Genomic DNA, 20,569 nt, shown 5'->3' with positions numbered 1-20,569 from the left:
GTTCGCTCTCAGAATTAGGTACACGAATTAACCCGTTCATACGGCACGATTCGTAATTCATAGTAAAATAATTCCTTTTTCCAAAAATTTTGTTTGTTGATTTTAATGGGAATTTATACGAAAATACATGAAATTCTCACTTATATGAATAAAAGAAATTATTGTTTTCCTCCCAAAGATTTTTTATATCATTAATTTTACAATTTTCATTCATGTTTTCAACTTTTTGTGTAAATGTTGACATTTTGAACATATTTTTGTGTTTTTCATTTTTAAATTCTGCTGGAGAGACACTTGTCAAACATTTTTTCTGCCGATAGAAACATTTTGAAAATATTGCCTCTTTTGTTTGCAGTTTTCTGTGGAAATTTCAACTCGTGGACAAAATGCGCACCTCGAATGAGAGAGAAAACAAAATTTACTTTCGTTTGAATGTACATACGTCATTCAACATTGTAGTTTTCATTCATAATTTTCAGTCTTCCCAAAAATTTTTAAAATTTCATTGAATTTTTGTATTTTTAATTTTTAAATGTCATAATTTATTTTCCGATAAATGCTCTCATTTTTTAGGGATGGGACATATTTTTTCGTTGTTGTGAGAGTGATTTGATTTGAACAACGTACAAATATAAGTGTTCGCTCAGGAAATTTTGTGTGAAGAATTAGGTAGTTTTTTCATAGTTAAGGGTCAAACAACGAATAGAGAGCGAATCAAGTGCAGTGGAAAATCCACATAATATGGATAGAAGAAATGATTATTTTTCTCCCAAAGATTTATTATAACATTAATTTTATAATTTTCATTCACGTCTCCAACTTTTTGTGTAAATGTTGACATTTTGAACATATTTTTGTATTTTTCTATTTTTAAATTCTGCTGGAGAGACACTTGTCAGACATTTTTTCTGCCGATACAAACATTTTGAAAATATTGCCTCTTTTGTTTCCTGTTTTCTGTGGTAATGTCAACTCGTGGACAAAATGCGTACCTCGGATGAGAGAGAAAACAAAATTTACTTTCGTTTGAATATACATACGCTATTCTACATTGTAGTTTTCATTCATAAATTTCAGTCTTCCCAAAATTTTTCAAAATTTCATTAAATTTTTATATTTTCAATTTTTAAATGTCATAATTTATTTTTTCGATAAATGCTCTCATTTGTTAGGGATGGGACATATTTTTTCGTTGTTCTGAGAGTGATTTGATTTGAACAATGTACAAATATGAGTGTTCGCTCAGGAAATTTTGTGTGAAGAATTAAGTAGTTTTTTTCATAGTTAAGGGTCAAACAACGAATAGAGAGCGAATCAAGTGCAGTGGAAACGCCACATAACATTTTTTAACCAAAGCATGACAGAAGAATATCGGCATATCCATGGTAGAATAATACAGGTAGATTCATCAACGCTTGGGAACATTGATGTCAAAAAATGTTAATGTCTTTTCAAATATAAGTAGTTTTTTATATATTTTCTTATACTACGTCATTCGAAGGCTATTATAATTCGCGTTTTTCAACAATTTTTACAATAATTTTTCATTCAACATTTTCAATTCCAAAATTGGTTTGACAGTTCATTGTCCCAGCAGCTGTGTCGACGCGTCTACCTATATTCTTCTACCATGGTAATGTATGAGTGTTGAATGACGCCAGAAATGTGTTCCTGTTAATTGGATTTTTTAAACATGGTGGCAAGGTCGATTTCAATTTGACAGTCAGTGTGGCCAACATTGGAATAAAAATATGAAATTTATTATTGTCGTGTCTGTTGTCAGGTTGTATTTTTGTTGACGGTGGAAAATTGAATATTTCACTATTAAAGATCTGATATGTCTAATTAAGCTGTAGAAATGGAAAGAAGAGTTAAACTGAAGTCTATAAACCCCCATATCACCTGCAAAATATGTGGTGGTTACTTTATCGACGCCACTACTGTCACCGAATGTTTACATACCTGTTAGTATTATACACATATATTTATTGCCACCTAAAATTGTACTTATTAAATATTACTATTTTGTAGTCTGCAAAAGTTGTTTGGTCAAACATTTAGAAGAAAAGAAGACATGTCCCACGTGCGAAAATGTTATCCATCAGTCTCACCCGCTGCAGTATATAAGTTTCGATCGCACAATGCAGGATATTGTTTACAAACTCGTGCCAAACCTTCAGGAAGGTAGGTTCAATGTTAGTCATACATTTTATATTTTATAACCGGTAAGATAAATAATATGAAAATGCAGTAGCCATGTCTCTAAGGCATCGGTTTCGAGTAGACTCCCTAGTGATTTCCGTTCGATATTCTATCTTGCTTTTGGATCAGGTATATTTTATGTACCATATTTTTAGGTTCTCTTTCCCCCTTTTGGGAGGAGTAGATTTGGTGTAATATATGAAAATTTATTATCACACATTTATATTTATTCAATCCAATATTACAATTACGCATAAAAACTATGACAAAGATCCGGCAAGCTTTTGATTACTTTGACTCTATAGTATATAATGCATATATATGCAACAGCTAATCGTCAGTAACTGAACTTGAACTTTTTCATTCATACAGATGTACTTTTTATAAAATGCAAAACTTATTGATCACTTCAAAAATGCAGCGAAATAATTTTACGAAATCAACTCAACCAATTCCTTTATATTTTTCAAAAATGTTGCTGTTTTTAACATAAAATATATTACAACAACATAGTTTAAGAGCATTCGAATAATCTTTGCTCTAGTAATATATATTTGATAATCTAATTGAATTTTAGATGAAATGCGCAGAGAACGTGACTTTTACAAGAGTCGAAACATGGCTTGTCCCAAAGATTTGCCTCAAAATCACGAAGACGATAACGAAAAAGTTATGGAGGCTCATGCGGAATCTGATTTCCACCGATTGGATGAACAAGTTAATGTTTGCCTGGAATGCATGAGCAACAATTTTAAGAATCTACAAAGACGTTTTATTCGCTGCAGTTCGCAAGCTACTATCACGCATCTTAAAAAGCTGGTAGCAAAGAAGATATTGAATGGTATTGATAAATATAGAGAGGTAAACTAAATCTACATTAAAATTGTATGAATATATTAATTAAAATATTTGATTTTCAGATCGATATTTTGTGCAACGAGGAATTGTTGGGAAAGGACCACACACTTAAATTCGTTTATGTAACACGTTGGCGTTTTCGAGATCCACCTTTGCGATTGCAATTTCGACCTAGAGTTGAACTGTAAAATATTAAATTGTGGTTTTCCATGAATGTTCAATTCTGTTTCTAGTAGTAGGCTTCCCAGGAAATAATGCGATCAATATTATTTGATATTTTTCTACTAAAAACTGTGACTCAGTTGGCCTCCTCATCCGTATTAGAGTGATTGTAATTATTTTAATAATTTTAACTTATTTTCTAGAAATAATAGATTTTAAGTCTGAACAGCTGCTATAACTTTTGTACGGCATCTTTTACTTATCGGACAATTTTTCGGTCAAGTTCTTGTGTATCTCAATTGGAATTATGTTGAAACGAGTTTTATAGTTTTTATTGCATGTCAGCATTTAACACAATTTTCTAGTAAGTAAATGTGTCTGCATATGTTTTTGTAAATAAACTTGCAAAATAGTATGTATGGATCAATAGATAAAATAGTAAATATGTACAAATACAAAGAACAATTTTTAACAAAAAACAACATTGCTTTAATTTATAATTCACTCCTGCCTAATATTTGAAGAACGGCTTGCTCTTTTTGACCATTGAATTTTCAAAGTACTACAAATTCAACATTTACAGATTTTTTTGTGTACTATTGCTAAAAGAGGACATATATTTTAAACAGTACTTCTATTTAGATAGTCGACATTTGACCAGGGCCTCAAATTTCCTCCTCCGGTGTAGGTTCAATACCGGTAAAACTTAGATTTTCCAGATGTTATAAATAATTTCGAAAGATCAAGACTAGTTTCTAAGTTGTATTTTTCAACTTTGGTTAACCTACACTAGTTACTATTTTGCAACAACAAAATAACTACGGTATCTCGAACAAGCATACCAACACTGTTCTATTAACAGACGAAGAGGTTTTTGTTGTAAGAGACAAAACGAAGAATGCAAAATATGTGGAAAGAGATATAAATGTTTATAAGAGCGGTTGTAAGATTTCGAAGAAATGCCAAACGATTTTTAGTTTAATTTAATTTTTTGGTTCTTCTTCTATTGAGCTTACAATCTCGTAACTTGGGTAAAAAGGTGTTTGTCATAGGAGTTATTTAAAAATAACTCCTGGGGAAAATATCCCCAGACAAAAACCAAGGAAACTAATGAGGTTTGGTGTTTCTTTCCGAACCCATGGTATTTCCTGCCTTACCCCTGGTAAAAATTACCTTCTCTCTCCACTAATAAACATTGTTTTTAACTTGGGTAAAAATGTGTTTTTCATAAGAGTTATTTAAAAATAACTCCTGTGGAGAATATCCGCAGACAAAAACCAAGGAAACTGATGAGGATTGGTGTCTCTTTCCGAACCCATGGTATTTCCTGCCTTACCCCCGTGGTAAACATTACCTTCTTTCTCCACATTGTTTTTATAAAAACAACAGCAATGGGATTAATTCTATTTTGTAACAACAAAATAACTACGGTATCCCGAACAAACATGCCAACACTGGTCTATAAATGGTCTCTGCAATGTGCCCTGAGAGTAAAAGTTAATCAATTAATATCCGAGGAAGACACGTTTTATTTATGTTTTCTTGGGCTGCAACTAATCTGAACTGAGTTTATGCACTCCATCACAAGGAAACTATATTAGTAATGTTTTGCAATCCTCATTATTTTTCGCCCCATAAATTTTAACTTTTTTTGTGGTAACACAATGTCAGCTATATGGATTATGTACTAAAACATAAACCTAGACTAGTATATGAACTGCGATGTGGAAAATTAATTTCGAACTAATTGGTCAAGAAAAAAAATGTTTTTATTTTTGCGTTCCTGACTATTGGAATCTCTAAACAATGCTTATGGATTCTTGGATCTTTGTGCTTCGGGGAGAAAACTTGGTATCTTTGAATGCTGACGGCCAAGGTATATATTTAGCTTTTGCGCTCATCTAGATGAAAAAAAAGCCATTACATCCAGCACGTCCTTAATTTTTATATGGGAGCCATAAACTATAACCAATATTGTTAGATAGAATTAAATAAAAATAAGTAAAATGTTTTAGTGAACTATAAGATGACCTATTCCATTGGAATAGCCTATTCAATTAGGAAATGAAGATGTGACCTTTAAAGTATCAAAAACTGTTTGGAGCCATTGTCTTAGGGTTATGCAAATGCTTTAGGTATATTTGTATATTACGTTATTTCTACGTTTCTATGCATTTCCATTAAAGGTTTTTTGAAAAAGTTATTTTAATTATTATTAATTAGTACTTATTTTGACGAAAAAAAATGTCAACACCCATGGTAGGATGAAATCAAGATAGAGCACTGCTACCAATCGATTTAATTTTTTTTGTTTTCTTGTCTTAGAATCATGGTAGAATAATACAGGTAACAGCCAGTGTTGTTGTACAACAAACATAACAACAACCACATACAAATTTGTTTTTTGTACGTAATACAAGAACACTCCTTTGTTCCTCTACGAAGAAGCCAGCCAGTCAAAAAAACCTTTATGTATTCTCAGTTTTAGAATGTGAATTGAATAGAAATTAATTGTGTATGATTTACAATTACATGACAAATATATTCAAAGTTGTACTCAAAATAATTAATCTTTGTTTTTTTTTTAATTTTTGGTAGGTTTAAAATTAAATCAACTAATTATTAGTAATATATAATTAAAGAGGAACTTTTTTTGATTATTTTTGAGGGGGAAGTACCAAACATCTACGATATTGGGAGGAACAATTATATGGGATCAATACGAAAACGTTGACCTATAATAATTCTACTATGCCTTTAAATTTTGTTCGAAACTGTCAACTTGTTGCTCCTCTACATTTCATTATCTTAATTCAGGCATAATTAAAAAATTAGAAGGCAAACAAACAAAATGTGTGTCTTTGGTTCCGCTTAAAAGCCCTTTAAATGTTAGCAACAAGACATTGAAATTATTTGCAACAGTTGCAATGTGTGTCTACTTAGTCTCAAATCTGAAACTATCAAATACATCTCAAGTTCTACGCGACCGTAGGACACCAACATTGCAAATATTTTGCTTATTTCAATAGTCTCTCGTTCTTGTAAATCCGAAAATATGTTCACACACGTTCTATTGATATTATCTCTAATACACTTTTCTCCATGTTGGCATTATACAAATAAAACACACACACACTTCCTTTTTAAAAATTCCATCAACCATTTTTATTCACGTTTTTGCTGGAATTTTCTTAAACGGTGTTGTCACAAGTTCAATTGGTTGAGAGATGAGTAAACTTAAATTACAACTAAACATTGGAAGGTGTTCCATGTATTGTTTACTTCTTATAACCACAGCTGGAACGACGACCACGGGCGCGTTCAAATTTACGTCCCTTAGAGCGAACATAGGGGCGGGTGTGGGAGTGAGGTACACCGGGTGCCTTTCCGAAATGTTTGCAAGCAGTACGAGCGGTACGTTTACCTTGCAACAACAAGCAGTTCTTGCCAGTGGGCGACTTCAAAGCCAACTGATCGAAGGTGATTACCTCACCACCAGCCTTCAAGATACGCTCGCGAGCAGTTTGGGTGACATGCAAGGCGCACACAGTCATTTTGGGCACGGTCAATAGACGGACATCGTCGGTGACTGTTCCGACAATAACAACAGTGGATTCGGGCTGTTGGGCTGCCTTGAAGAAACGAGCAACGCGTTGCAAAGACATGGGTGGCCTGTTGGTCTTGCTCATAAACAAACGCTTCAACACGATACGGTTGAACTTCTTGTTGGTGCGGCGTTGTAAGAATCGGTACAACTGAAAAATAAAACAAACAATTATTAACGGTTCAAGAGATGGGGACTTGCAAATGCTAGGCGGAAAGCAGAAGTAGGTATATTTCCAGATTCCATTGATGCTAGCATATACAATAAAAGTATGAAATCTACTCACCTTGACCAATAGACGTAGGTAAACATCTTGTGATTTGGGTTCGGTTCTGCGAACCTTACGATCGTATTTGTGGCTAATATCAATACCCTGAAATAGGCAAACAGAAAATTCCACTTGGTTAACACTTATTCATTTCAGTTCTTTTATTTTGTAATTTCATTTCGCGTGGTTAGACTATTTATTTTTCGATTGTTTACAATTATTTTGTACAAATTTTTCCACATCAAGTCTTACCATAGTGCCGACCGGAAAAAGAAAGAGACGTAGGCCCGCAATATGAAACGTCAAATTGACAAGCAAAATGAAACGAAGTTGGTTGCGGTTCAGAAAGAAATGGCATTTGGCAATGACACTGCGAGGTTTGTGGCGCTACTAACATAACCTTGGCAAATGGCAATGCTGTTTCAAAAGTCCAGGGCCTCAATTCTTGTTCTATGAAAATGTGAAATTAAGACTTCTATAAAGGAAAGAAATGTCAAATGAAAATGAAATGAAGTAAATATTTTTCATTTCATATTTTCATAGAACAAGAATCCAGCCCCAGTTCGATTGACACGTCGATACATTTCACAGAGTAAATCTTCTTAAGCTGGGAATACATAAAGCGCTTATTTGACTGGCTTAAGGGTGCAAGTACATAAAAGGCTTGAAGTCAAGGCTAGGCATATTAATGTCAAGTTATAATGGATAGCGACGGCAGGATTTTAGTGCGGCTCTGTACTCCCTTTATGAAATGTTACAAAATATGCCTAGCCATGACTTCAAGCTTCTTAGGCTGGAAATACATAAAGCGCATATTTGGCTGGCTTAAGTCATCGGCTGGCTTCTTCGTAGATGAACAAAAGAGCCTAGGGCCAAAATCGAACTAGGTCAACCTAAAACTCCTTTGTTCATCTACGAAGAAGCCAGCCGATGACTTAAGCCAGCCAAATATGCGCTTTATGCTAGGAACACAATTGGAGCGAACGACGAATTTTTTCGCGGCGTATGTTCGTCGTCAAAAATAAAACACATATGTGTATATGGAAGTGCACACAATCACGGCACCGGCGAAAATTTCGTCGGTCGCCGCGAACTCAATTAGCTTTATTTCTATTTCATACGCCGGCGACCGGCGAACAAAACAGTACAAGGTGGCCATACTTGTACGAATTTTATGTGTTTTAGTAAATAAAGTTACTTTTTACTTTAAAATTTGTTATGGTCACTCTACTATCTGTTACTCGTATAAAAAAAACATAATTAATTTGTTTATTTATTTGTGTACTTGCGCCTGAGTGAAGATGGATATCAGTGAATTTATAATAGAGAAGATGGACATAAGTGAAATTATAATAGAGAACGTAAAGAATTATGTGTTCTTGTATAATTCATTGTAGTCAACAAATGAGCAAAAAGTAAACAACTTCATCAGCTGTTTTATAATTTCGTCGGTATTGTGTTCCATACGACGAATTTTCGCGGCTCATTTTGTCGCCGCATAGGGCGAAATTCGTCGTTCGCTCCAATTGTGTTCCTAGCATTATGTATTTCCAGCCTTATGTACTTGCAGCTTAAGTCATCGGCTGGCTTCTTCGTAGAGGAACAAAGAAGTTTTAGGTTGACTTAGTTCGATTTTGACCCTAGGCTCCTTTGTTCATTTCCGAAGAAGCCAGCCGATGACTTAAGCCAGCCAAATAAGCACTTTATGTATTCCCAGCTTTAGTCATTAAATTGCATTACCAATTCCCATGAATTTCATGGTCTTCAAGGTATCAAACAACGCTTTGTAATAATTCGTACAAATTATTGGGATGTAGTACATGCCATGGTAGAAGAATACAGGTAGACGCATCGATATTGCTGCTGGGACTATCAAATGTCAAACCAACTTTGGAATTGAAAAATTATTCAAATTTGTAAAAATTGTACATAATTAGCTTGGCATCATGGCTAGGCACATTAATGTCAAGTCATAAGGAACAAAGACGAAAGGATTTTGGTGCGACTCTGGCTTCCTTTTATCTCGAAGTATGCGATGCCAAAATTCAAGATGCTTATGTACCGACACTTTAAGCCATTGGCTGGCTTTTTCGTAAAAGAACAAAGGAGCTATAGGTTGACTTAGTTGAACTTCGGGCCATAAATAAACTTGTTAATCTACACTCCTTTGTTTTTTTATGAAGAAGCCTACCGATGTATGTAATGTAATGTAATGTAATGTATTATCATAAACCAATTAAATAAAAAAGTTTTTTTTTTATTGTTCCAATGCAAAATGTAAAGAACGCCTTTGCGGAAAAATGCCGTACAAATGATATACACAGTGATGTTTTCCGTTAGTATTTAGATTCCACACCGGATTAAAAATAAATCGTGAGAAGATCTATTTTCTTTCAAGATTAATTTGAACTGTATGCGGCACAATTGGTAATATAAGAAATTAGGTAAAGTCATTGTAAAATTAAATAAAAGTCATTGTAAAATTAAATTAAAGTCATTGTAAATTTAAATTTACATTTACCTTGTCAAATTTCACTGAATAAAAAACTATTTTCAAAATCAATGATTGGAAGAATCGTGCATTGTGAGACGTCCTTTAAAGCTTTTCACCTTTTTGCCTGGTATTGAAAGATAGTGCGGTTTAAATCATATTTTTGAAATAAATTCCAGGCATATCATTCATTGTTTCCGTTTAAATAATTTTAAAAATGAGGATAAATTTTGCATTGCGATACGTCCTTTAAAGCTTTTCACCTGTTTGCCCTGGTATTGAAAGATAGTGCGGTTTAGATCATATCCTTGAAAGATATTCCAGGCATATCATTTACTTTTTCCGTTTAAATGATTTTAAAAATGAGGATAAATTTTGAATATATGAAAACAACTTAGGTAAGTAAGTAAGTAAGTTACTTTATTGAGTCTTCTTCTTTTCGATGGTACATTTAAATACAAAGTGAACGATAAACTAATTTTAATGATTAACCTCTGTGGGTTCCAGGTACTGATTTAATGTAGAAGCGTGGTAAGGTATAGTCATCTGCGACATCTTCAGTAGGTTCGTTGAGAATACCCACTGTAGACAGATATGACGAATCTGACCAGGATATATTTTTCTCGATTTCGTGGATTTCGCTTACAATATGGTTTTCGTGAGTAGCCAACTTCTCTACAAACTTCCTTTGATGTTGTTGGGCGTACTTACAAAATGGCACAACGTTAGAGATTTTGTATATGTAAGTATTGGAGAATTTTTTGTGATGAGATTGATAATATTTGTTTGTGCATTTTCTTAAGACCTTTCTTTCCAGGATTTCCAATTCGTTGGCAACTATTGGGGAAATAGGAAACCAGATTGGAAATGCGTATGTTAGGATAGATCCAATTGCCACCTTATATAGGAGCAGCTTGGTGTTTTGAGGTAAATAATTGCTGTTAAGGATGTTTGAAAAACTCACTAATATACCTTTAACTTTTTGCATGATGGAACGAGCATGTTCGTTGAATTTTAGGAGATGATTAAATGTTACACCAAGGTACTTTAAGGTTGTGCTGAAAGGAATTTCTACTCCTTCTAAAGACAATTTTAATTGCTTGCTTTCTGGTACAACTTTTCGAGGGCATTTGCCCGACGCATTACGTATGCATATGGCTACCGATTAAGCGGCATTTATTTTAATACCCCATTGTTTATAAAAGTTGTTGATTATGTGTAGGTGTTCTGAAGCAACACTCAGGGCAATGGCTGGCGAAGGATTATGTGCGTAGATTATGCAATCATCTGCATACAGGATTGCTTTGGAATGTTGATACATGTATGGAAAGTCATGAAGAAACAGGTTAAAACGGTATGGTGCCAAGATACTACCTTGAGGAACGCCGCTATTTACATGGCCCAAGGATGATGATGTATTCTGGATCTGAACCATAAATTTACGAGAATTGAAGAAATTCTTTAGCATTTTTATAATAAATGGATCTACTCCAAGTTGAATTAATTTGAACAAAATACCGAGGTGAGACACTGAGTCAAACGCTTTTTGTATATTCAATGATATTGCAACTGTGCATGATTGACTCCTTAAGTTTGTTGTTACGTCGTTATGAAACTTGAGAAGTGCGTGCTGAGTGGAATGTCCAGATTTGAAGCCAAATTGGTAGTTTGATATTGGATCAATAGTTAATCCATTGTTTAATTTTTCTTTCAGCACTACTTCCAGTATTTTACTAATATTTGACAAAAGGGAAATTGGGCGAAAGTCATCAACGTTGCAATTTGCTGTTTTCTTGTTAATGGGTATGATTTTGGCAACTTTCCATTGTTTGAGAAAGTATCCGTTGTTAATGCAATTATTGAAAAGGCACGTGAGTAAATTAATTGTGGATTCTGGAAATCTCTTGATTATAAAGTTTGAGATTTCATCAGGGCCGCTAGATTTTTTTGAATTGATGTTGAAAATAATGTTTTTTATATTTTCAGATGAAGTAAAGTGGTATGTGTCTGGATTGTGGAGAGAATTAAAATTTTCATCGAATGAGTATATATGAGTTGGTGTTGAGTTGATACATGTTAACAGCGTAGAATTATGCTCATCTGAGGCAGGAAGTGTTGTTGAGCCTTCAAATATGGTGGAATAAAAATTCTTAAAATGATCTGCAATCTCGTTACTGTTTGTAATAGTGTTGTTAGCATGGTTGATCTGACGGCAGAAAGATGATTTATTGCTTCCTGTAAATCGGTATATTTCTTTAAAGGCGGACGGACTGGGTTTGATTTTTTGTAATATATCATTAAATATTTGGGCTGTTTCTATTTTGATTAGCTCCTTTATTATTATTTTCAAGAGCTGAATTTGATTAGAAAGAATGGAGTACTCACGGCTTGTCCTGTTGCCTGAACGATGGAAGATTTTTTTGAGATTTCGTTGCCATTGATGTTTAATTTGTAGGATTTTCTTGATTTTGTCCGAGTATGGTAGGCTCCTATCCTCTATTTTAAATTTTTCGGAGTGTATTTCATGTATATTGGAAAAATGACTCTTAAAACCGTTTAGAGTGGTATCAATCTCGTCATTGGTCAGGTTCCTATTGATGGAAGGCATTATTTGACGTGAGATAAGGTCTATGTCCTGACGAAAGTTATGCCAATTAGTGTTTTTATAGGATATGAAGAATTGCGGAGGCGTCAAATCAGTTTTAGGTCTAACTTAATGGGGAAATGATCGGAGAAAGTGGGTTTAGTGGATATAGTATAGTTAGGATTTCTATTGTTGATTAAATGGTTGCTGAGTAGGAAATGATCCAGGTAAGAGGTACCACTTGGATACGATGGGCTAGTATCGCATATCCTGATGACATCCATGGAATTATCTGATAACCAGGACCTCAAGACTCTTCCATTTGAGTTTTCGTAGGAGTCGCCCCATGTTGGTCTTTTGGAGTTTAAGTCCCATCCAAAGATGAAACCATCAAAGTTGCTAGATAACTGAAGTAATGTATTCAGATCAAGATCGAGGCGCTGTACAGGATAACTGCACGGGATATATACCGATCCCAGAAGGTATTTTTTTGTTGAATTGTTAGATGAGATTTCTATAAGTGTCGTATTAATGCCAGTGGCCGGAACGGAAACTCTCTTGAATTGAATTGTGTCCTTGATGAAAATTGCAACTCCAGTGGGAAAATTATCGTAGACAAAAGTGTATTCACTTATTTTGACACGCATGTTGGATCTGAGATGACATTCCTGGATGAATGCTATATCGATGTTATTGTGAAGTAGTGTGTTTTTTTAATTCTATTTGTCGGCTTCTATCCACAAGGGATCGTACATTGAAAGTAAGAAATTTTAGTGATCTATGGTCCATAATTCAATTTAACTTTATTAAGAAGCATTAAAAATTGTTTTTTTGCTTCGGTTTTTGACAAGTTTTTATATTCTGTTAGGAATATTTGAATTTCTTGCTCTAAGGTCAGCTCTTCAGGTTCCAAAAAAAGATTTGCTAGCTTAAGGAAGTCTCGAATTATTTATGGTTTTTTGGTTGAATCTTGGGGAATAGATGTGACACTTTTAAATAAGTTTGAAAAAGTTTTTTCCGGTGAATATTTGGATGTGTTTAATGCTTTAGATACATTGTTTTGAGCTAGAGCTCTGTTTTCTAAAGCTACTGCCATTTTTTTTCCTGTCGGAGGCATATTTTTTATAGGAGGGACATCCTCGCCAGTTGGCGGGATGACCTGTTTTTTCGCAATTAACACAGTAAGGTTCCGAGGTGTCTGTCTTGGACCTTTTACATTCTCCAGGAAGATGTTTGTCTTTACATTTAACGCATCTGTAAGAGCAATTGCAATTACGTGCTATATGTCCGTGCCCTTGACATCTTCGGCATTGGACGAAGGTATCCCTTTTTTTGGGTTTCTCCCAGATTTTGGATTGGTATTGCAGTTGGCTAATATGTGAAATTTCGCCAAACTTCTTTCCTGGCAATAAGCAAACTAAGAAGAGACCCGTATCAGTGTTGTTTTTAATTGATGTCGGTGTTCTAAATTTTGAGACACTGGCCACTGTTTCAGGAACTAACTGATCTAGTTCGTTTTTAATTGCCTCTGGTTCAGTTAGAGAGAAGAGGTTTCGGATTATCAGGGATGTCTGCTTTTGATCCTTGGGTGTGAAAGAGTATGACTGAATATTTTTTGACTTTAAAAGATCCATCATTGAGGCATGAACTTTAGAATCTGCAAAGTACAACTTACTTTTGTTTTTATTTATGTTTTTAATTTTAAAAGTGCACTGTGGGGATGCGGCTCGTAATGACTCTACTAGAGAGTTTATGTTGACATTGTATGTAAAAATCGGTGGGCACCAAGAGATTTTTGGTTTTGGAGGAACATTGATTTTGGTTGTGGTCGGATTGTTGACAGGTGTGGAAATGTCAATGTCTGCCAATGCCCCCAAAATGCCAAATTTGTTTTGGTCCTGCGGATTGTAGTTGGTTAATTTCTCAGCCAGATCCGATACATTTATTGATGATATTGCACTTTCTAGGCGCAGTCTCTTGCGTTCATTTTGTTTTGTCTTGTTTTCTTGCATACTAGTGGAGTTTGCAAAAGCCGGCAATTGTTTGGAGGTTGATGCGATCTCTTCCGTGACATCAAACTCCATGTCGGGGGGAAGAGAATCGGGATCCTCCATTGCAAAATTATGCAATTTGGAGGTCTTTTTCTTATGATTCTAACTTTTTTAAATAATTTTTAATAGAAACTTAAAACAGCACGTCTGGTATGTTGTAGGGTTCACTAGATCCGCCGTGTTCTTTAAATCAACATACGCAACCTGAAAACAACTTGTTGCAAGCAAATTTGACAGTAAGCATGCATAGCTTCAGGGCTGTATTTCTGTAGTTTTACGATGCTGTTCTACCTCCTTATTGTACCATGGGTAAATCCGGATAATATTTTGTATCTAAACGCGCTATAAATTAAACTTGGCGACACAGTTGCTATCTATAGAATTTAGCTACTACTCGCAACTTAACTCGCCGAAATATGTCTTTAATTAGCAAAATTATAAGCATTTTAATGTTTACAAATGAGTTAAAAATGAGCTAGAGAATTCCACTACAGACCTACATAATACCCAACGTAAGGCATATTTCCCAAATACGCAAGTCACCGGCAATTTTCAGAAATCAAAAAATTCTACTAAATTTATCTTTTTTCAATTGCAAACATTTATTCTTTTTCTGTTGTGAGGAGCGCCCCTATATATTTTTCACATCAACTATTCTTCCAAAATGCATTTTGTCCAGTCTTTACCATTTTAGGTTTTTGACAAAGTTTGCTAATGGTATCTAGAAGATCGAAAAAAGCCCAAAGACCTAAAATGGTAAAGACTGGACAAAATGCATTTTGGAAGAATAGTTGATGTGAAAAATATATAGGGGCGCTCCTCACAACAGTTAGAAGTTAGCATAAAAATCATATTTACAGAGCAATTTTACGAATAACATTTTCTGTAAACCAAAAAATTGGTCTCAAAATTGCATTCCTTTGACGTTTTCAATTTATTGAAAATTGCATTTGCTGTTAAAACAACTTAACATTGGTAACTATGTTGTTACGATATCGTAACAACAGACAAAGACCTAAAATGGTAAAGACTGGACAAAATGCATTTTGGAAGAATAGTTGATGTGAAAAATATATAGGGGCGCTCCTCACAACAGTTAGAAGTTAGCATAAAAATCATATTTACAGAGCAATTTTACGAATAACATTTTCTGTAAACCAAAAAATTGGTCTCAAAATTGCATTCCTTTGACGTTTTCAATTAATTGAAAATTGCATTTGCTGTTAAAACAACTTAACATTGGTAACTATGTTGTTACGATATCGTAATAACAGAGCTATTTACACCTGGTGACAATATTTTGACTCTGTCTTGTCCCATCTTTATACTTCTATGTCTTTGACTTTGTCAAAGACATACACTGCCTTTACACGGTGCAATTTTTAGCTGGCATTTTTATCAATTCTCTTTTAAAATTTCTGCGTAAATATTCGCGCCTTTACACGGTGGCATTTTACGATAATAGTGCTTGGAATTTTTTCTGATATTTTATTTTATTCAGTATTTCGTATAGAGCTAATTGTTTGTAACAGATATTTATAAAGAAGTGATTTAAAATTAAATGTGTGAATCTAAAGAAGAAATGATGGAAAAAGTTATTGAGGTGTTAAATATAGCATTATTAACTTTTATTTTAACTTTCTTTTTTTACTTTTGAATACTTCCAATTAATTTTCATATAATTCACTATACAATTCAATCACTAAAAACATCACATCACAATAAAAGAAACGCATCAAAAATTACAATAAAGAAACGATATGAAATGTCAAAATCATAAAAAATTCAGAAGAAGCAAAAAGAGAAGTGCAAAGAAAATGGCTTGTAACCCTGTGCGGTGGCTTATCGTGCCATTTTTTCTTCTATCCTTGTCTCTCTACACCTTTTACCAACAAAAAAAAATGGCATGGTTAAAAAATGTCACCGTGTAAAGACAGTGATAGAAGTATAAAGATAGGACAAGTCAGAGTCAAAATATAAACACCAGGTGGATTTACCTCTGTTGTTACGATATCATAACAACAGTGTATGTTAATTACCAGGAGTGAGAAAATATTTAGTCTCTGAAATGCAATGGAATATTGAGAGAAACAGCTTTAAGATCAAGAGAAGAATGCCAACACAATACATTACTTTCGTCGTCTGCCATTTCCTCATTCGTTTATTAATATTCAGGGGTAATACAAGTTATAATTTCGAAAATTTTTCTTAAGTTCATTTTATTTTGTATTGTACAATATATTAGTCTATTGTTTCTTCCTTTTTTTGAGATGAGCTGTCCCAAGTTTTGGAATGCAGCATGGGGTAATGATGATGGGGCATGATGAAGCCACACATTTTGTGGAATTTTATTTAGACGCAATGTCAAGCGTCATGATGCATGCTAAGCAGGTGATTTCCGTCCTGCCAGACCATTCCGTATTGTCACAGGTATAACCATAGATTTTCATTAAAATCGGAATTGAGAGTAACTTCCCAAATTAATTTTGCAGGCAGTGGAGACAACAACCATTGATGTCTTTGAGGGTCCCCCATTCAAGTTCAAGATGACCAAGCAAGGAGAACACGAAGCCATTGCGTGTCATTAAGGGTCACAATAAACCCATTACTGTGTTGGGTTTGAGTGATGATCGCAGCACCATCTACACCGGCAGTCATGATGGTGTGGTGACCATCTGGAATTCGGACAGTGGTATCAATGATCGTGTAACTGGGGCTGGTCATGGTAATCAGGTGGGTCATATCTCAATTTAATGACTTTGAAGAAACCCACTAAATTTTCCTTATCTTTGTTAACAGATGAATGGCATTGCTGCCTGGGGTGATTTTGTTTACACCTGTGGCATTGGTGACAGTCTGCGTCAATTCAAAATCGAATCGAATGCATTCACCGATTATGTTGTGAAGCTGAATTGTCAACCCCGTGGTTTGGCCATTTTCCGTAATGAAAACATCATAGCTGTGGCCTGTGTCAAAGAAATCACCTTGGTCCAGGATCAAAAGAAGGCCTTCTCCTTGCCCACTAAATATGAGGCGAGCAGTATTAGTGTTAACCCTGAAACCTTGGATGTTGCTGTGGGTGGTGATGACCAGAAATTGCATATTTATTCATTGAATGGCACCACCCTGGAACCCACCGATTGTTCGTACTCGCCAGACAATAAATACTTGGTGGTTTGTGATGCTCATCGCACAGTTGTCCTATACAGTGTGGAGGAATATAAGGTAAATTTCCATAAAGGATTTTGTTTGAAATATAAAATATTTGAATTATTTTGTTTTTACAGCCTGCCCACAACAAGGAAGGGAAATGCACGTGTCAATACTGTGGCCTGGACACCCAATTCCCAATTGGTGGCCAGTGGTTCTTTGGATACCACCATTATTATCTGGTCGGTTACCAATCTCGCCAAGACAATCTAAAACCAACAACCAAATCCACTATTACCACCTATGTAATTTAAAAATAAAACAACGACAAACTACTTAACAATCTTCAACAAAAAAGCAGAACAATAACAAGCCCAAACTATGAATGCAATTATCGTTCTGTTGAGTTTCATTACCTCTTTATAAATATGCATTTTTTACTTTACACCCCTATTTTTTGGTTCTCCCTATTTCTTTCGCTTGCATTAAGTTAAAAAAAGTATTTCAAATTGTGTTTCTAATTATTTATTTATGCAATTTAAAACCCAAATCAATTATGTTCTCCCCTCTTTTTTCCATCGTTTGTATCACATGAATGTTTTCTAAGAGAAATACAAAGCAAATTCCTTTTCATATGAAAATGTTGTAAAAAATGGATTGTTTATCGTCTCGTTTGGAAAAAATATTCCATCTACGAAGAGGCCAGTCGATGACTTAAGCCAGCCAAATATGCTCTTTATGTATTTCCAGCCTAACGGTTGAAAACACTCAGTAAAGAACACACTACTCATGTAATTGCCAACATCTAAGGCAAAGACATATCAGCATATCTGAAAAATAAAATGAATATACGTGAAGTACACATTCTTCGAACGGAAGGAGTTCACCCATCCCGACATTTGGAGCGCATAAACAAGAAAAATCCCTGATAATTGGCCAATCAAAATAAATTTAACGAATGTTTTCTGTAGTCACATTTATTGTGATTGGTTAATTACAGATTTCGTATGAAAGATTATTTAATGCAATTCACAAAAATCCACCATTGTGATTGAAATACAACTATACTGTCAGAATAAAGGACCACTCATGGTAGAAGAATATAGGTAGACGCGTCGACACAGCTGCTGGGACTATGAACTGTCAAACCAATTTTGGAATTGAATATGTTGAATGAAAAATTATTTAAATTTGTAAAAATTGTTGAAAAACGCGAATTATAATAGCCTTCGAATGACGTAGTATAAGAAAACATATAAAAATCTACTTATATTTGAAAAAACTTTTGAAATTTATTTAATGCTCCCAAGCGTTGATGCATCTACCTGTATTCTTCTGCCATGGGACCACTGAACAGTCGTGTAATTCACAACAAGAAATATAATTGTGATTGCAAATCCCTCATTCTGCCACGTTGCTGTCAAAATAATTGTTTACCTTTTTGTACAAGCATTTTGTATGAAGCATTTTCACAAAACGAGAAAACTCTTTTCTTCAAAAGATTTTTTACATTGCTGTTAAGTTTTTTGCTGAGAGGGCTTTGAAAAATGCACTTTTTCCAGTCAAATTTGTAGCCCTCTATAACCATAATTTACACTATTATTGGAAAATTCTTCTTGTCTAGTCTTTACGTATTTATGTCTTTGACTTTGTTTTGCTTTGATTTCTTCTTTACCACGCATTTTTGCTTTGTTTCGTTTTTTCTTTTTCATTATTAGATGTTCATTCTTGTGCGGACTTGTTGGCAAACGATTTTCTAATGCAAGCGACGAAATTGAATGTAAACATTCGGACCTTGCTCGCAAATTGCGAGGAACTGGCCAAAGATGAAGTGAACTATTGGCGTCTAAAGAAATTCATTAAGTCCTTAGACACTATGATTGAAGAGCTCGGAGGCATGGAAGAGTAGGTATCTTACGGTATAATAACTGTCCGCTCAGGTATAATAAAAACTATCTTTGCAGTTCATACAGCAATGAGAAGATTCCGGATTATAGCAAACGAGTTCAACATTTAAAAATGTTGACGAATTACATCGACAGTCCAATATCGGGGAATAGGAAGAGAATATCTGGACATCTCAAAACAGCTGTTGAGACTGGCGATGAAGCTTTGAAGGAAGTCAATCAATTGAATCAGACCAGACAATATGTAGAGCTTCGGAAAGAATTGTTGCAGGACGATTCTTTAAGAAGAAGGAAACCGTTAGAGGATAACACCGGTGATCAGGGGGAAGCTGTGAAATTTATACGTGATAATCAGGAGAAAATTACAGAGCATATGTTATCACTAACAAGAAATTTAAAGGAACAGACGGAGACGGCCAATAAAATCATAAGAAAGGACACTGAAATGATGTCAAGATCAGCCGGGATGACGGATCGAAATATAAGTGCCTTAAATAAAGAAACTGAAAAACTAGAGGACCATTCGCGCAATGCGTGGAAGTGTTGGATGTGGTTAATGATTGTGTTTGTAATAGTAACATTTATTGGAATGGTTTTATTTATGAAAATAGTCAAAAAGAAAAAATACTAATTAGAAATGTTGTTTCCTTTCTTAATTTAGATCTTAATTGAAATGTTCTGTATTGTTACGCGTCTTTGTTTTCTAATAATTATACTCGTTTTTGCTAAAACGTATGCCTTTTTTAATAGCTTGCGATTTCCTTCTTCGCGGCATGTCAAGCTCCGGCTACGCGAACCAACCTTAATGATAATGATTTACAGGTAGCAGCAAAACCCATCTGATTTAATTCTATAGTACTACCAGTGTGAAATTATATATTGTATTTTTGTGATTTAATTCCACTTTTTGATATACAATTTCGCTGCAGGGCGATGTGAACATATTTTTGCCTAATAAAAAATTCGCTTTTATACTTAACAAAACGGCGATGGAGTGGACACGTTTTTACGCGGTTAAGGAACAGCTACGCCACATTAGGTAATACAGTCGTATATTATGCAGAATATATTATGAATATATGCAGTTTATTTCAATTTGAAAGGGTTGTTGATTTTTTCACGATTTTCTAGAGATTGCCTTAAATGTAGAGAGGACCTACAGTTCAGAGATTTTGACCACAGGGGAATGATATGCAAGCATAAGAATTTAAGAATTTTATATTTAAAAAAATCCATTTTTGAAAATAAAATAATTTATTTTAAATTAATTGTTTTGTTTGCATTTTTGGACA

General features: G+C 34.3%; 4 protein-coding genes and 1 long non-coding RNA gene across 8 annotated transcripts; 4 read left to right on the top strand and 1 right to left on the bottom strand.

The window, feature by feature from the left end:
* The first annotated feature begins 1,725 nt into the window (after nt 1-1,725).
* LOC101887867 (polycomb group RING finger protein 3) lies at nt 1,726-3,704 on the top strand. Its single transcript, XM_005190696.4, has 4 exons — nt 1,726-1,964; nt 2,032-2,184; nt 2,780-3,063; nt 3,123-3,704. Exons 1-4 carry the CDS (start codon nt 1,859-1,861, stop codon nt 3,246-3,248), a joined length of 669 nt encoding a protein of 222 aa, XP_005190753.1. The 5' UTR covers nt 1,726-1,858; the 3' UTR covers nt 3,249-3,704.
* Nucleotides 3,705-6,358: 2,654 nt separating this feature from the next.
* LOC101887705 (large ribosomal subunit protein eL18) lies at nt 6,359-7,487 on the bottom strand. The gene is made up of 3 exons (XM_005190695.4): nt 7,347-7,487; nt 7,113-7,199; nt 6,359-6,977 (listed from the first exon to the last, which is right to left on the bottom strand). Exons 1-3 carry the CDS (start codon nt 7,347-7,349, stop codon nt 6,501-6,503), a joined length of 567 nt encoding a protein of 188 aa, XP_005190752.1. The 5' UTR covers nt 7,350-7,487; the 3' UTR covers nt 6,359-6,500.
* A 2,762-nt stretch (nt 7,488-10,249) lies between these two features.
* Nucleotides 10,250-11,744, top strand: LOC101896485 (uncharacterized). The gene is made up of 4 exons (XR_009341769.1): nt 10,250-10,731; nt 10,791-11,107; nt 11,300-11,456; nt 11,572-11,744. It is a non-coding gene; the product is annotated as an uncharacterized LOC101896485 (long non-coding RNA).
* Nucleotides 11,745-15,562: 3,818 nt separating this feature from the next.
* On the top strand, nt 15,563-17,761 carry LOC105262358 (actin-interacting protein 1). Its single transcript, XM_059119437.1, has 4 exons — nt 15,563-16,650; nt 16,713-16,953; nt 17,020-17,445; nt 17,508-17,761. The coding sequence occupies exons 3-4, from the start codon at nt 17,020-17,022 to the stop codon at nt 17,682-17,684; spliced, it is 603 nt and encodes a 200-aa protein (XP_058975420.1). The 5' UTR covers nt 15,563-16,650; nt 16,713-16,953; the 3' UTR covers nt 17,685-17,761.
* A 948-nt stretch (nt 17,762-18,709) lies between these two features.
* On the top strand, nt 18,710-20,545 carry LOC101887534 (vesicle transport protein USE1). Of its 4 annotated transcripts, none has more exons than XM_005190694.4 (3): nt 18,710-18,826; nt 19,089-19,275; nt 19,335-20,545. In XM_005190694.4, exons 2-3 carry the CDS (start codon nt 19,130-19,132, stop codon nt 19,906-19,908), a joined length of 720 nt encoding a protein of 239 aa, XP_005190751.1. In that variant the 5' UTR covers nt 18,710-18,826; nt 19,089-19,129; the 3' UTR covers nt 19,909-20,545. The 4 variants fall into 4 exon arrangements, with proteins under 4 accessions (XP_005190751.1, XP_019894921.1, XP_058975759.1 ...); XM_020039362.2 differs by having other exon boundaries at nt 18,766-18,886; XM_059119776.1 differs by having other exon boundaries at nt 18,769-19,001.
* The last annotated feature ends 24 nt before the right edge of the window (nt 20,546-20,569 follow it).

The sequence above is a fragment of the Musca domestica genome, unplaced genomic scaffold, assembly GCF_030504385.1.
Source record: "Musca domestica strain aabys unplaced genomic scaffold, Musca_domestica.polishedcontigs.V.1.1 15, whole genome shotgun sequence".
NCBI lineage: Eukaryota > Metazoa > Arthropoda > Insecta > Diptera > Muscidae > Musca > Musca domestica.
Note: the sequence above shows the minus strand (reverse complement) of the source record. Positions and strands in the feature narration are given on the sequence as shown.